The 16,865-nt window shown below is 40.3% G+C and overlaps 2 protein-coding genes and 1 long non-coding RNA gene across 3 annotated transcripts in view; 1 reads left to right on the top strand and 2 right to left on the bottom strand.

Annotated features, from left to right (window-relative positions):
- Window positions 1–12,945, top strand: part of LOC107227357 — a 33,686-nt gene extending 20,741 nt beyond the window's left edge. Inside the window, exons 2-5 of the mRNA XM_046746776.1 lie at window positions 10,801–11,017; window positions 11,830–12,003; window positions 12,464–12,573; window positions 12,664–12,945. Coding sequence (XP_046602732.1) covers window positions 10,801–11,017; window positions 11,830–12,003; window positions 12,464–12,573; window positions 12,664–12,830 — 668 coding nt within the window. The 3' untranslated portion in view covers window positions 12,831–12,945. The remainder of the gene's footprint in view (window positions 1–10,800; window positions 11,018–11,829; window positions 12,004–12,463; window positions 12,574–12,663) is intronic.
- On the bottom strand, window positions 10,946–12,680 carry LOC124296645. The gene is made up of 3 exons (XR_006906422.1): window positions 12,195–12,680; window positions 11,942–12,109; window positions 10,946–11,843 (listed from the first exon to the last, which is right to left on the bottom strand). It is a non-coding gene; the product is annotated as an uncharacterized LOC124296645 (long non-coding RNA).
- Window positions 12,946–13,843: 898 nt separating the features above from the next.
- LOC107227362 (CDK5 regulatory subunit-associated protein 3) lies at window positions 13,844–16,523 on the bottom strand. Its single transcript, XM_015668478.2, has 9 exons — window positions 16,269–16,523; window positions 15,969–16,143; window positions 15,617–15,855; window positions 15,246–15,516; window positions 15,038–15,159; window positions 14,681–14,956; window positions 14,385–14,596; window positions 14,071–14,242; window positions 13,844–13,963 (listed from the first exon to the last, which is right to left on the bottom strand). The coding sequence occupies exons 1-9, from the start codon at window positions 16,272–16,274 to the stop codon at window positions 13,889–13,891; spliced, it is 1,548 nt and encodes a 515-aa protein (XP_015523964.1). The 5' UTR covers window positions 16,275–16,523; the 3' UTR covers window positions 13,844–13,888.
- Between the last annotated feature and the right edge of the window lie 342 nt (window positions 16,524–16,865).

Here is a 16,865-nt window from a genome sequence, read left to right as displayed (position 1 = left end):
ATGAAACACCGATCGTTGCGTTTTTCGCAACCGATGATAGGGATCCGAATGAATATCTCGGGTCGTTAGAGGGGCAGCTCTTTCGATCTTCAACGCACCGTTGGAGGGAAAAAGTTTCAGCAATGCGTGACCAGCGGCGTTCATGAAACCGAGCTGAAATCGTTACGGGGAAGAGCTTTTCCGCGATGTAAAAGCCGCGCAATTCCCAACGGAACGTAGACCGATTGGTAAGAAAGAAAAGGAAGGTCCGAAAGTATCCCTCGCAAGGTGAAGGTGAAATTTTTGTGAATTAAGGCGATCACGTGAAGAGGCCAGCCGCTGGACCGCCGCTTCACGCACAATTTGCAATCGAATTATCGCACGCGACAGGTTTGCACCGGATAGTGAATATTGCGCAGTTCTCGTGGTATAATAGGCCGATCGGAATCAGTTTAAAGAAGATAAAGCCGATCCAATATGCCGTGGGAAGTCGCCGCCTGTACATTAACGCACTTATTTTTTCACAGTTAAGATTATGACGAAGCCGAGCGAACAACAAAAACCAGCAAACATTTGCTCTATCGTCGATATGTGCAGGGTATCTTGACTGTTCGTCGATATTTTTTCCCTTCCAGTTCATTATTGCCGTTATTATAATCGTTGTTTTTTATTTATCCATTTTTTGTTTTTCTTTTTTTTTATCAAACGGTCGGGTCTTATCGCTGTTCGAAAGTTTGAAAGAACGATAAGGGGAAAAAGAAATTTTCTCCCTTGGATTACGAATTGTGGGTAATTAAAGAGCCGCGGTATATTACAACCCCTTCCCGATTCCCTTCGTGGATTGATTACCGTTCTACGCAATCGGCAATTTCGTATAATATAATATGGTTTCGACAGCCGAGAGTGAGGGAGGAATTCACGAAGCCACATATCGTTACCGAACGTCACAGATTACCGCGTATCGTTTCTACGGCTAATGAAATTGACGGCTGGCACCCGCATGCGTATTTAATATCGCAGCGTAAGCCGGACGGTGGATAATCCACCGAGACGCCGATTCCTTGTGGATTTGCAAAATTTCTAGATATAAACATAAAGACGAACCGCGCCGTAAAGCGAGAATTAAACAAAAAGCTTTCGCAACGCTGGAAGACGGCAACTGACAGCGATGACGTGTGAATAAACGTGTAACGAACGAAGGCATGTGACCGGAAAATAACGTGGCCGGTCGCATTCCAGGTATTAATTTAATAATCAGACCCCGCTAAGCCTGCAGATAATAAAGCTATTTCAGAGGTATTGAAAGATCCATCAATAAGATCCCTCGCGATTGCACAACTCGGGACCATCGAGAGTTTCTACCTAATTAGCCGCAAATGTTAATTAGCATTCAGAGTTTAATGGGTGAATTGCCAAATCGGGAAAAACAGATTCATTTCCTTACGCAAAGACGCCTCGACCACCGGTCGTAACGTTACGGGATTACGTCTGTTTCGAAAAGCAGAAAAAATTGTTATTTTTATTCAAAATAATAAAAGAATTATTACGTTGAAAAAAGCCAAAAAAATTAGAGGAAATATAGCGGTGCAAATGCCAAAAATGCGTATAATTTTTTTTTTTCTCATCGCCAATCGTTCCGCAGACTTATTTTCAAACTAAATACAAAAAAAATATTACATATATATTATATGCCCTTTCAGGATTATCACCGCGACAATTCTTTCTTCGCCCTTAAAAACCCATGTAACCCCTTGATCCAGTATCCTCGATAAATGGGAATTATCCTCTTCGCGGTATGCGTGCCTAGAATTGCACGCTCCATAAATTTCGACCGTGCAAATAGGGCAACAGAATGTAAATTATAAGCGTAAGAGGAAAATGCACGGTCGAAGGTAAACCGGATGCAAACTGCAGCGGAATAATTTCACCAGAATGCCAGACGCCTTCTCTCTCTCTCCCTTCATCTCTCATCTTTCACCTTTGAATACCTATAACGTACTTACGCATATATAAATGTATATGCAATATACATGTGTGTAGATATAAAGTCTACCGATATTTATCGTACGCATAATTTTGTATACTATAGGCGCTGTCTGCTTTATTCGCCTCCGCAGTTTGTCTATACATATATCTAGATGTATATATAGGTGTATGATAAATTTTCATCATCGTTGCAACAGGTGGAAATTTCTCTGCCGATTTTTGCTTTCCACGCGCATGTTTGACGAATTCAAAGTTTTCATCATCACTGGACGATAATTGTTCAGAAATGAACGACTCTTCGTAGCACGGTAAACGATATTGAGACCAAGCCAAAGCTTCTCTCGATTCGTTCTTTCGATATTTAATATCAGCAAATGAGTTTTTCAATTACCTGCGAGTGAACGCGTATTCCGTTATTATATTATTATTAATATTATTATTAATAATAATAATAATATTACTATTATTACTAGCTGCTGTCGCAACAGATGCGTTACGTCAAATATCCAACGTTGAAAGATAGAACTCAATCTATTTAAGTGGCATTCGCAAATGCCTTGGACAACTTTCGCTGCTGCAGCTTCCTAATATAAATTGCACGATAATTTGTCTTCTTTAATTTCACCCCTGCAAGTTTTCAGTATTACCGAATATGCGCGTAGGCGGGGAGAAAAGGCGTTCGTATTATAACACGTGAGATTTTGCCAAGTCTTTTGTTACCTGTACTAGATTTTTACTCTTCTCGAGACAACGTTGAAAGAAGCTCTGCGCGATCGTGATATAAAGAGAAAAGTCGGAGGATAGTGTTTCGCTTAAAATATAATTTCAGGCGTTTAGTCGTTGCGTAATTGAATACTGCTTATACTTGTCCCATACGAGCAGATAGAATAGTACCACAGACGAAGAAACGAGGTGCGAAGGCGCGTGAGATTGAAACTGAAACTGAAAACTGAAATCTGAGTTTGTCACTCCGTACCTTGTAGACGAGAACAGTAAATGCTTTCAGAACTTTGTGCGCACACATACGTACATGTACATGTACCAGATATTCTGCCTATTGTTTCTATTACAGAGCGATGTAACAACGGTTATACCTTCCAACAGTTTGATATCAATTCATTCACGGAGCAGCAGCGTTCGGTTACAATTAAGTGGATCAACGAAATATTTCCACTGTGCGCATCAATATAATTCTTCTCGTGTTAAAATTGCAGACAATACCGTGACAGGTGAATCGATCCAAAGGAAAATTGAACAGAAGACTTGACGGCTAAGAATGACCAAACATAATCGGTTTTTGTTTTCTCGCTCCCATGAACGACGCAACGCAATATCAATTTATGCGATTAAACTATCAATTATTATCATTGCCTTGCTTACTAAATACCAGTTTGATACAACAAATGAAAGATGAATGAATATTTTCGCCTGATATTGACAAATGGTTTGAATGAAACTATAAACTATCAAAAAACTTTTCCGCCATCAACACTTTACATACCAAAATTTACGAAATCTTGATTTCGTATGCTCTGTTTAAAAAGAAATACGGAATGATCGATTAATCGATTAATTTCACCGATTCAATCTAGTCGTGTTCGATTATTTTTTCGGACTCGATTGATCGATGCATCGATTATTCGCAGCTTACAATTAGTGCGCGTCTCTATTAACGGCAATTAGTATATTTTTTCCGCCCGCACGTAGAACATGTGTAAAATCTTTGGGGCATCTGCCGAGGCTTTATACCCATCATAAACCGGGTCGCGTAATTGCGGAGGCGAGATAAAAAACAGCTGAAACGAGTCCTCGACGGGTGTCGAGAAGAAGAGATTACGCCAACTTCTTCTCTTCATTGACTCGGTAGAGATTTCAATTTCCCGTCTCGCGCTCGAGTCATTTCACGGCTCCCGCCCTGCGAGCGTTTACTTTCTTATTTCTTTACTCCATTTTTCTGCTTCGCTCTCTTACGTCTAAATTTTTGAACGCGAATAATCTCACCGCGGCGCTCTGATTCGTTACTAGGTAGGTATACAAACAATGCGAGGCCTTAAGACCATCTAGTCCTTACACCGCGTAGTGCGACAATATTTGGATGAGAGAGACAAAGCGTTACATACCTATATTTGTGAGTAACAAAAGGGGGAGCTTGGAATGATACAAAATACCGATGCGTGTGCGGAGCCGCGGGATTTTCGCATCACTTTCACGTCTAATAACTATAATACATCCCCCGGCTGATCCAGCTTCGTTATTTGCATTTTATCATTATTCTCAAATAACGCCAACCTTAACGAACTTTAATGGCCTTCTGTGACCTACATGACATCGACGTTTTTAAAAATTAGAATAAACAATCGAAAAGAGCAGAGAACGAAAGTCGTGCAGGGCATTTAAATCCATTGTTGAAAACTTTTGACCGTCTCTTGATTCAGATGATACGATTGCGGTAGATCTCGAAAATGTTTCAAGCGTAACCGTAACGGGTTCCTTTCTCTTGCCGCGGATCATTAACATCGGTAAAGAAGATACACCGCGACGTATAATGTGAAAATAAATATCGCAGACCGAATAATAGCATCGCACGCATGGCGGTGAACTTTCGCGTATTTGGATAACGAACAATTAGGTATTCGGCTTGAGTGTAAAAGATTGCGGGCATGGGTCACCCACCGCAATGTCAGACAAGCGCCAAGTCCCGCCATTGTCGTAACAACAAACACTGGAATGTTCGCAACGAAATGAAGTATCAGAGCAATCGCGCAGGGTCTTCGGAACAAACGGTGAAAGTGAAATCCCTCCAGACCCTGTTGCCTGTAGTGTCGAAACGAGGGTTGTACAGAGGTTGAGGTACACGTGGGTACAAAGCGTGCGTATGTACTTTGGTTTAAACGAGGGACGACGAGAAACGTCGAGGACTCATAGCCGGAGAAGGTGGAAGGCTCTGTCTGTCCGTACCGGCGAAGAGAGAGGAGTTGTTTGTCCGTTCAACGGCTAAAAGCTAGGAACAACAGTCACTCGAATCGTAACGTCTGCGAGTAGTGGAGCATTAGAGTCGGTGGAAGCTTGCACCTTTAACCATTTAGCATGGTAACACGTTCGTGGAAAAGCCCTTGATAAACTTTGTCAACGTCGTGCACATCGCACGGATTATACCCTCCGACATCTCGGCGCGTTATTATAATAACGATAGTTTAATTAATCCTCGAGCGCGTAAACATTCAACGATAAAATATTACAGAGGCGTACGGTAACAAAGCGAGAAATCAATCGCCTCGATCCGATAAATCCGAAGCTTCGAAACGGCGAGGTCGCATAATTCGGGCTGCTTCATTTCCGTGATTCGTCATAACGATGAGGCTTTATCGTACAATCAGTGGAATTAAATACACGTGACGTGAGGCGTGATGAAATCGGTCGGATGGTCGAGCCGATCGGCAACGCTGTCGCGGACTGAAATCGACTTGTCGGAAATCGGATGTCGTTTTAATATCGATGATCGTCCGAGCGTCGTGAGCAGGTCGGGAATATTTCACCCGATACCGGGAATTCGGGCGAGCTTTTCCGCTCTTTCTCTGCCGCCCGCGTGCCTGTGTGCTTTTTAACTCGAACCCTCCTTTTGGATTTTACGCGAATGGTACAGCCGTTGGGCTTCAGGTTCGGGAATTTCCGTCCTGAGCGCCCTTGATTAGTAGGGCTCGATGTGCCGCCCGCTCCACGAAGGGATTATCGCCCAACGCTCAACGGTCTTGTCGGAAAAAATTTACCGGACCAATTCAGCCGGCGCCGGATTACGAACCTTCTGCATTCTGGCGCTGCTCGTCGCGACGCCCCGCGAAGTGGAGTCTGCAGGTATGTACAATGTATGTACGATATACTCACATGTACATGTACGTTAAGGTGTCGCAGATAAAAAAAAATAATCCACGATTTCACACCACGACACCCTCTTGACAAGTTTGTTTAGGTTGAGAGAAAGGTTCTGTCAAAAGATGAACGTTCTACGTTACGTGGAAGATCGCGCTCATTGATTTTTTATTTTCATACATTTTGTTTTCAATTTATTAAGTATCGTTGGTAAAATTTTTTAATTTTCTTTTCGTTATTGCTTGCATCAATCGTAATATCGATATGCCGTTGGGTTATGGGTCGTGATCTTTCGGTTGAATGTAAATTTCGGGAAGGAAATAATAATTCAAGTGCTACAACCTGTTTCTTCTCAAAAAATGTGAAACCAAAGTGAAAAATGAAATGAGCGCGATCCTCCGCGTAACGTAGAACGCTAATCTTTTCACAGAACAATCTTTCCTTTAACCTAAACAAATTTTCTCTGCCACTGTGGAAAATCGTGACTTACTTTTTTTCCGAAACACCCTAATGTACATGCATAACCGCGCATGTGAGAATGTAAAAAGCGTGAAAATGAAAAGAAATATACGAGTGGGTGTACACGTAATGCGAAATAATTTTTCGCGAAAGGTAATTAATTTTAATTACGTGACGTCCGGGAATTTAAGACTGCCGAGTGTGACTGAGGATTATCTAATTTTCGAACGAGGGATGATTACCTCACGTATAATTATTGGCAACCCGCGCTCAGAGCGTTTTTATGAAATCTGGGATGATTATCGAAATTCATTATACGACGGCTTGATTTCCCCAACGCTTCAATGTTTTCTTTTTTTTTTTAAATAAAGAAGTCAAGATAAAAAATTGAACAAACACAAACCGGGAAATTTATACACCTATACCTACTCTTTACTTAGGTGTAGTAAGGGAATTCAAATGACTACCCACCTAATTCACGATGCAAATTAATCCAAGACATGGAACACAGAACCACGGACGGAATATAGAATGACGTTACATTACACCACCTCCGAATTCGCGAGCAAAAATGTCAACATACCGAGCCAGCTGATACGCTAAACATGCGCCATAAGTTAGAGGAAAATGTAAAATATGGACATTAAATTAGAGAAGACGTCGTCGGCACCTCGTGCGCGTTGTTGGGAGTTGGACAAGATTCTGTGAAACTGATTTTTCACCCCGACTTCGAATTAACGGACGAGTCGTACGGTTTCAAATAAGGTAAGGCTGGAAAACCGTGATCCGGCTTATTTGCTTCGCACGAGATTGCGATTTTGGCAGTATATGTTGGACCATATTCCGTACCTCCACACGGCAATGGACACGAGTGGTAATTTGAAACCGTGGAAGAGGCGAACAAAGACGTGTAACGAGAATATAGGAACGTTACACGAAGCACATGCACCGTTGACCCAAAGTAAAACAAACTGCAATACCGGCGCTGTTAATAGTTATACGCGGTATAATAACGAAGACAAGCGACTCCGATGCGATACACCGGACGTCGTACGGCATTCCATACAAATACGGAATCTCAACTATTGCTAACAAGTTTAATTAACGTATTCCCAGGAAGGGCAACCGCGGGCGAATCGGACAACGCGTGGGAAGATCCGACTGAACGAATCGCTTCTTTGGAAAATCCAATTCGTAAGTCATTGTCCAAGTTCAGGGTTCGTACGCTTTTTCGAATCTGATATTCCCCGACTTTTTCCACCTATTCCAGCATGAAAGTAGAATTTTTCCAATAAATTTTCAATAAATATTCCGCTGATTAACGACAATTTCTTTACACATTAATGCTGACACCTTCAACATTATCTAGTAACCGACTTACTGGCTGACTGTCAATTACAAACAAGAGCCTGCGAATTTTCTTAAGAAAAAGACAAAAGGCAAATCTTTGATTCAAAAAAGATCAATCCTCCGTCAAACTTCGATATTGTCAATAGTAGTTCCAGTTTCTCAACGAGCCATTCATCCGCCCTGAACGATGACTCGGTTGGGAAAAGTTTCGCGAGGAGAAAATTTTTGCACTAAATCAGCACGTTTCAAATTTCCTTTCGCTCGTTTCGCGCTGTGGAAAATAAAGTCATGCGGTTGCAGCCTCGACATTTTTCCCCGTTGCGTGTTTTCCGAATTTTCCGTGCTTGGCGATTGAATCCGACGAAGCAGACTCCGGTCTTTCGGATCCGATACGCCTACTTGTAAGATTAAATACCCGTGCGGCAGTTCGTGGTCGCCTTGCTGCTTTCGTACCGCGTTAATTAGGAATTTCCTGAAATTAGAAAGAAAGACCGTTGTTTGTCCGGCAAGTAGACTGCGGATCCAAAATCCGTTACAACTATTGCAACAAATACCAACCCGAAACGACGGTTTCGAGTATAAATCGAGCATCGTACCGTTGTTGTAATTTCAGCAGTGATTGCGAATTGAGACTCGATCCTTCTTCTTTTCCTTTTTTTTTTAATTCTCGTTAGCACCGTTTTACCTTGCAGCTTACGCACCATTTCAGAAACGAATCGCGAAATCTCGCACGATTCGCGCACTTCCAGAGATCTTAATACCCGATTCGGACGTGACAATGACCGTGACCAAGTATACGGTTACCGCTAATTACTCTACGCGCTGACCGCTATTCCGGCCAAGTTGCGATACAAGCTTCGTTACAGCTGGCTGGGAACATAGATGACACGCAGGTGTTACAGCCGCTGGTTCCTGATATCAAATAGCGAAAAGGGTTGTGCGATTTCCGAGCTTAATTCGTAGGCAAAGAGTAAAATCGTGGAATTTCTTTACCGAGTGAATATCAGCAAAGCACACTTAACAGCCTTTGAAGATGTATGAAAGTTAGACCGAGTCACGATTCCCCGAAGGGATTTTCACCTTGGAAACTCGAATGTAAAGCTAGAAGCGCAGAGTCCCATGTTACATACATATGTTATACATATACACCAGAGTACATATGTATATCTGTCAAAGTATACGTTATTGGAACTCTGAGTGGATTTCGAATACCCGGAAGTTTGCCGATCGAATAAAGACTCGCAGCATCGAGTATCGGATGAAAGGAAGTTTTTCTTTTGACTTTATACTTTTAATACATGGGACGGTGTTAAAAATATGCTCCGAAATTCCAGTAATTTGATGGACTGATTAGCGCTCGAAGCTTTCTTCAATAATTAAAATTTCCAGTATCCCGGCTGTTATCCTTTAATTTTGCGAATGATTCAGAGAGCGTTGAGAGAGAAATTCGCTGGACATTTATTACGCGACACGACCCTAAAGACCTTGCCTAATTGCGCGGGTACTCCTCGAAATGTGTTCTGCTTGGGAAAATTTCGTAAACGCAACGACTGGCTGATTTATATTTATTTTTATTATCAGTTTAACTATCAGTGTTATTACAGCGATTCACGCTGTAAACAATTTCCTTCGTACTCGGGGGATGTGTCAACCCGTTATATAAACAAGCAGCGACATTATCGCGGCATTCCTCCGGTCGATTCTCCCTGCGGGAGTTAAGGAACGAGGGTAAGAGAGAAACCGAGTAAAGGAAAATAAAACAAGTGCAGGCGAAAGAAAAAAAAAAAGAACAAACAAAAAACAACAAGAAAAACACAAAAGGATTCTCACGGGCAATTCACGACAAGCTGGAACAACAACCTGTGCGCCACTTACTATTACTCGTATTTAGTTGATTTTTTTATTTTCACAAGTGCAGTTGTGCCAAACAGAAACTCTTGACCCTTGGCTGCGGGGTAAAAGTTATACGCGGAAAGAACTCGTTTTTTTCCCCGCTCACTTTCTTCTTCCAACGAGGGTTTCAAAGGTTAAAAAAAGCATATCGTCTGTAATTATTTTATTTTTTTTAACATAATAAAAGAATTGTTTCGTTCAAACTTTAAGCATACGAAAGAACAGCATAGGAACGACATTTCATAAAATTTTCATGGCAAAAATTTGAAAAATATAATTGTTGAGAACTGATTTTTGGAAACAGGGTATTTTTGCGTTGGACACGATAACTCACGCTAGCTTTATCTAAAATCAAAAAATCAAATATTTTCTGTTAATAGGTGAGTATAGCTAGTGATCGAACGAAGGCTTTTTGATTTCTTCGATCATAAATTATTTTACAAGGCAATAAGTTTTCAATAATTTTGCCTAAAATTCTATGAAAAATTGAAATTTCAATTATCGGAGAATATTTGATTTTTTGATTTGAAACAAAGCTAGCACGAGTTATCGTGTCCACCGCAAAAAAACTGGGTTTCCGAAAACGACTTCTCAACGACTAAATTTCCAAATGCTTTCATGAAAATTTTACCAAATATCGTTCAAACGCTGTTCTTTCGTACTCGTAAGCTTTGAATGGAACAATTCTTTCATTGCGTGATAAAACGATTAGAGAAAACATCATTATTTTTAAAAATTTTCAACAATTCATATCATTTATTAGACGGCTTTGCCCGTCTTGCGTGGCTTCTCATCAGAAGCAAGAATTCAAAAAGGGTTAACATATCATCTACACAATACTGTAATAAAGGGTGAAATCATCAATCACCCGTGTTATCGTCTTTCTAATGATCTAGTAGGCATCTTAAACTAAAAGCTTTCATACGTCTTAAAATGAATAGGGTTGCTGGTCAACAAATATTATTGTAAAAACAGTCAGTCTCTAGACTTTAAAAATCGAAGTTCGTGACCAAATACATCCACTTTCTTTCTTAAATATTCCTCGTTTTGTGAGATTTCATTCGCTCGGCGTTCGCTTAATTCGCACAGAGAACCCATTGATTCTCTCAGTCCTTTCTTAATTTTCCCCGTTGTTAACAATACATTCTCACAACACGCAGTGCTTGAAGAGACAAAAATTCTTATTCGTTATTTTTAACCTTCGAAAAGAGAACTTTGCTTATTCGAGGAAATTATCGAAGGTTCGTTGCTGTTTCATCGTTTCAGGGGTGGACCCCTGTGTCCCGGTGAGACGGGCGTATTCCTGGCCGCCCGGATTCGGCCCTGCAGGATCGTCGGAATCGGTGTACCTGGGGTACGGGGGTGACCCATGGGGCACGTCCTCGGCAACCACTCACGCCGCGAAGGAGCGTCACGCGCGTTTTTCCTGGCAGACACAAAGTGCCCCGGCATCAAGAAACGTCTCGAATAAAACGGAGACCGAGTGAGTAAAAAATACAAGCGCATTCGTCAGATGGCTGGGTGGCAGCCGTGTTCCCGGGTTAGTGGAAAAATGGGGACCTCACGGAGGATGGAAATTTCAAACAGACGTGGTCGCCGTGTCCGATAAGAGTGTTGCTGATTAACGCTTTGGAAAAGGAGAAAAAATACCGTCGAGTAAAAATCTGAACGAGAGTTAACCCTTTCATTAGCCCTCGATTTCGATTTCGATTTATCGCACTGGTACATTGGGATTTTACAAACAAGGGATACAATTCACCGATGTAGTTCTTCTAGCGATATTCATATGAGCCCAGCGTCCCACTTTTTTTCCTACAGCTTTCTATTTATTAAACTACTTTTTTTGGTAATAACGGCCAAGTTTTTTGGTTCCACATGGTCTCTGAAATATTGCCAAGTTTAAAAAAATACAAAATTTATTTATTTATCTATTGAAAAAACAGCGCATGTAAACAAATGGTCGAAACTCGTACTCTTCCACGAAAAAATGAATTCCATACCAATCTACCACGAAAATTCGAATGCCAATTTTTACACAAGCTTAATACACACCGAAATACTTTACAGAATTTTTTCAAAATTTTCCCTGTTGTCGCTTTTCCTTGTCCGCCGTATTGAATCAGCAATTTAAAATTTTCACGATGAACAACTCGAGAAAAGGTTTCTAATTACAATTGTATGTTCAAAATGATTAAACTCTGGTGTCTTGTTTATTTTCAATCCAATTCCGATGTTCTCGGGCCCGTTCGTCCTTTAGGCCTCGATGTATAAAATTACGAAAACCGATATTCTCAGACTCGATTCCGAAGCTGAAAACAATTCGTCCCGGTTAAGAAGATCAAAGCGGGGCGTGGTGCACCTCTACAACATGGTATTTTGTGCAACCGGGTGTAACCCTCTTGCTTACAAGGGATACGGATGTTACTGCGGTTTTTTAGGATCAGGATTTTCCATAGACGGTATTGACAGGTGAGTCTACGAGGAAATAAATACTCCTCGATTTTCTCTTTCGAGTACATTTCACCTCGAGTCTATACTTTTTACTTCTGCATAGATACTGAGGAAACTGTTTGTTCTGAAACGGTTTGAAAATTAGGCGATCAAGATAAATTCTCGCAAGGCTAAAAAAAATTTTTCGAATTAGTATAATCTGTACCTACGGTATTACTAGCGTTAGAAAATCTGCAGCCCGCACGTTTTTCTCGTCAAAAACTGTGAGAAACTTTTCGCTTCTCGACCGTGCGGGGGACGTGATTAAAGAGAGAAGGGACGATGCTTCCACTAACAAGCTTCATGCCTGAGGTGAAATGTGATACGCGACAGCAATATAGATACGTTGAATTTCCTGCTTCTCACCTTCGAAAGATAAATGAAAAAAAAAGAAACGGGTGAATATGACATAAAATAAAAAAAATTCTCTTATCCACAGATGTTGTAAGATGCACGATTGGTGCTACGAGGCAACCGACTGCCCGATGTTCTTGGAGTACTTCGTTCCTTACTACTGGAAATGCTATCGCGGCTATAAACCGATATGCGGTGAGTCTACGTCGGACGATGAAAAGAACAAAGCCGCGGTCGGCAATCGCTTGCAAATTGCATAAATTAGTCATCGTCGTCTTATTACAGCCGTCGAGCACGGGGAGTGGGGAGGGTCTGGATCGTGTGCCCAACGTTTGTGCGAATGCGATCGTGCCTTGGCGGAATGTCTGCGTCGATATCCTTGCCCAACTACCAAAGCCATGTGCACGTCTTCCGCCTGGAGGCTGGTGCAAAATTTATTTATGGTTATGTAAAGTTGAACTACAAATATGGAATTTAACGAACCTATTCAATTTAAGACTATTTAAGACTAATTAAACCTAATCAAACCTATACACATACATATATGTATATACATATAAGACTTTCTCTTAAGATTGTAATAGTTAATTTGTAAAATTGATTCGTTCGTTCTTTCAAACATTGATAAATGAAATCTTTGCATTATTCCCATAGCACCGAATGAAATGTACCGTTGCGTGAGAAGGTGGATCCGTTTTTTATACCCTTCTACCCCTAATTCTATCTCTCATCCCCTGATTCTGCAAAGAAAACCGAGCGTAATTGAACGGTTTGTTGTCAGTCCACGTTTTTGCGATGGATAATTTCACCTGCGCGTTTCTTCGTCAAGAGGTTGCGCCCCTTAATTCATATGCATGAACTCACCCTAACGGGGGTTGGAAACTTTTAGGTTCTTTTCGCTACGGGAGATGAAAAAGAGGGGATGGAAAGGTGCTTCCACTAACTAGCCGTATGTCTCAGGGGTAAACGCGATAGCCATATAAATAGGGCACGTTGTTATCGTAGGGAAACGATTGGAAGAATTTGGATATACTTATAATTGTTCGTTAACGAACAAGCGAACAAACCCCATAAAAGCACTTGGAAGAAAAAAAAAAAAAGAAAAATTCTTTGCAGATGCGATTTTGTGATGGGATGTTTCTTCGTATGATCGATAATATAACATGGGACGCATATACGATTAGGAAAAATATTCATTTCGATACGTACACACGATTAATATTATACATGTATAAATGATTCTGTGTGTGTGGGAGTGTGTTGTTAAAAAATACTAGACTCGCGGATAAACGCTGTTGATTATCGCCGACGTTTTACAGCGTGTGAATCTGATTGTGAGCGCAAATCTTGATTCATAAATTATTTGAAACGAAATAAAATAAAATGAAATAAAATAAAATAAAATAAAGTAACATAAAAAAAAAACCAACGAAAACAATAAAAACCCTCAGCCCAAAAATAAGTGTCTTCTCAAAGTCTGCGTAGCTTGTGATGGCAAGAAAGCTACTTTTTATTGAAGGTTATTTACACCACCAGTCAAATGTACAATCCTGTTCTTGTACTTTTTCGATATATCTTGTTCTATCTGTAAATGAAAATGTAATTGCATTAGGTAATAAGTTACTGGTAAGGATAAGAGAGAGTATATATATATATATATATTTTTCTTTGTACATAAAAAACAGCAATAACCTCTGTCTGCAGTTCCTTGGTTCGTCGAATAACCATTTTCAACATTGGTTGAAGTGCCAGAGCTTGATTTATGATATCTTCTCGCCTTTGACTAGTTAATTTTTGTAGCGAAACCATTTTCTCAGCCATCTTTAATTTCTGTCTCAGCGACGCGGCGAGAAGATCTACGTACCTGTGAAAAAAAAACAACGTATCCTTATCGAGAATATTTGGTTCGTTACTAATCTGCGGACAAAATTTTCTCCTAGAGTCAAAATCCCGCTTCGACAAGAAAAGCTATTGTATTATTATTATATATATATCTATATTATTACCTGGGCGAATGCTTTATGTTGTGCAAATGCTGCACTCTGCTATCCAGGACCTCAGTGATGAGGACCTGTACATGGTCAAGCATGCTTTTAGTGCTATCGGGTGTGGCGAGTTGAAGGATAGGAGATGCTTGCTGCATTTGGCTCATGCTGAGTACATTGTTTCTATTGTCTCCTTGAAACTCGTACAATCGAAGTTTTAGAAAAGATTCGAGCTGAAAAGTTGACGGTAGAGGTCTATGAAAATTCATGTCAATCTGAAAGAGGTTGAAAAATTAAAGTATGGACTCTGTCAATACCTCTAATAACTGGTCTATAAAGTCGTTTCTAGTCGACGGATTGTCAAGAACCGTCAAAGCCTCGGTCCCAGCCGCGATTCCACCATCAAGACCAGCAGCTTCTACAACAATCCCAGATTCCTCTAGAGATATGTTAAAATCGATTTCTTCCGCGGTACCGTCGACAGACTCGATGTTACCCCAGTCTATGTCACCCCTCGCACCGAAATCGATTTCCCCTTCACCGTCCAGTTGACCAAAGTCAATTTCTTCCTTCGGCTCATTTCCAAAGTCAATCTGTGGCAAAAAATTGACAAATGATAAATATAAAAATCCGACAAATCGTGCACGATAAGTTTTTGTAGATTTATTCTTTACCTCGCCATGTTCTTTAGCTTCCTCCTCTTCGTCGTCGTCAAAATTGACGTTCAATGCAGTTTCGACAACAGATAAGGGAGCTTCTCCGTAAGTCCATTCATAAGTTGTCGTGTTACCCTTATCTGGAATTAAAAAATAAAAACAACTTAGCGTCGACCGATATATCAAGGTGAAATTAATTCTTCAATGCAGCTCGAAGCTTGCTTACCGATTACGTATTTAACCATCGGAACGCAACCACCGTCGTGCTGCCTTCCCAAAGTGAATTCCACAAACGAACTATAAAATTCGACAACGTTGTCGATGGATTTTGCTTTTTCCACTAATCTGTTGTAAATCTCGGGCAATTCCGATACTCTCTCAACTAATTCCTTCTTTATTTTTTGCCCGGGTATTCCCAGCTGCTTGCAAAGTGTGCTAAACTCTGTTCGAGCTATATTTTCTGACTTTTTATACTCTGCCTCCTTTTTCTCTAAATCCTGTGGAAGAAACATTGATTGAGGTGAGCACGATTACAATTGCTTGAAAGATATAAATCTCTGAATTGCTTTGGTAAAAAACAGGTAACTGGTTAATTACGTTCTGCGTTTGTTCCAACTTCTGAATCTGCTTTTTGAAGCTTGGTACTTCGAAATTGATATTTCTCATCAACATTTGAGCAGCTTCCGCAAGGTACATATTATCTTTTTCATAAAGTCGAACGATCTCTTGCCAATCTTTCATCCTCTTCGAACCGTAACGACCAAATAAATTTTTGGAGTCAACCTCAGTCTCTTTTAAAATCTCTATTATCTTCTTGCAATGAAAATAATTGATATCTGCAAAAAGAAAAAAATGCGGAAATAAGAAGCAGAAAACAAAGAATTGCTTCATCATACAATGAACTTAGTAAATGAATCTAGAAGATTTAATATAGTGTAGGCATACTCACATGTGCCAGAGAGTAGCTGAGCGATTCCTTCGTGTACAGGCATGTCCTGAATGGCATTATTAATTTTTTCTCTGATGGCGATAATGTTTGCCTGCCAATCCCTGGTACAGTGACGTCTGTTTATCAACCATTCTAACAGTTTACCTGAATTTATATCAATCGGAATATCCTGTTCCTAATTTGAATTTAATAAAAAAGAAGAGGTTAGTTTTTGGTTACGTTTCCAAAGGTTTAGTAAAACCGCATTACCAAATGTATAAATATTCCGGGATTCGCGATGTAACTTTATCTTTTACTTACCTGCATCCTGACTGCTGGAAACCGGTCTAATTAGTAATTTACAAAAAATCGTATCACAAACAGCTGTTCTGTTGACGTTTCCAGCATTCGTACGCATGGAATTTACGTTTTTCATTCATTCACACACACGCACGTGTGTACGCATTAGTTCCAAAAATGACCGTGAATAACGCTGCAAGCATTCATAAAATACAAAAGGTTTCTCTCTGTAAAATGTCGTATAAGAATGAAAATTCTGACACCCGGAACCACCTATCAGAGATGCTAGATAGCATTAAAAATATCGGCAGATAATAAAGGATCTCTGTATTATTTACAACAATAACGATCATAATCATATCGCGTGTCGGTTTCCTGCAAATTGCTGTACAATCTCATAATTAAAAGACTAGCGCTATTCTGCGGCGATAATGCCTGATCAATGAATTAAATACCACAAGACAACTGTCAAATCATTGTCACGATTGCCAGCCCTTACTACTAACCGAAATATGAACATAATATTATGATTACGTTGCAGGTTAATGCAAAGCATTAAATTTTATCGGCTACAGAAAATTGGAGCAAGGCTCGAATGTGTTTCGAGGAAAAGAATGA

The sequence above is a fragment of the Neodiprion lecontei genome, chromosome 1 (genome assembly GCF_021901455.1).
Source record: "Neodiprion lecontei isolate iyNeoLeco1 chromosome 1, iyNeoLeco1.1, whole genome shotgun sequence".
In the NCBI taxonomy this organism is placed as follows: domain Eukaryota; kingdom Metazoa; phylum Arthropoda; class Insecta; order Hymenoptera; family Diprionidae; genus Neodiprion; species Neodiprion lecontei.
The sequence above is the reverse complement of the archived record's forward strand: the minus strand, read 5'-3'. Positions and strand labels throughout refer to the sequence as shown.

Coding starts and splice junctions, on each gene's coding strand:
- LOC107227362 (XM_015668478.2), bottom strand. Junction 15,517..15,616: donor AGTTGGAACAAACGCAGAAC/GTAATTAACCAG, acceptor TTTCTTCCACAG/GATTTAGAGAAAAAGGAGGC. Junction 14,597..14,680: donor TTATAGACCAGTTATTAGAG/GTATTGACAGAG, acceptor TCAACTTTTCAG/CTCGAATCTTTTCTAAAACT.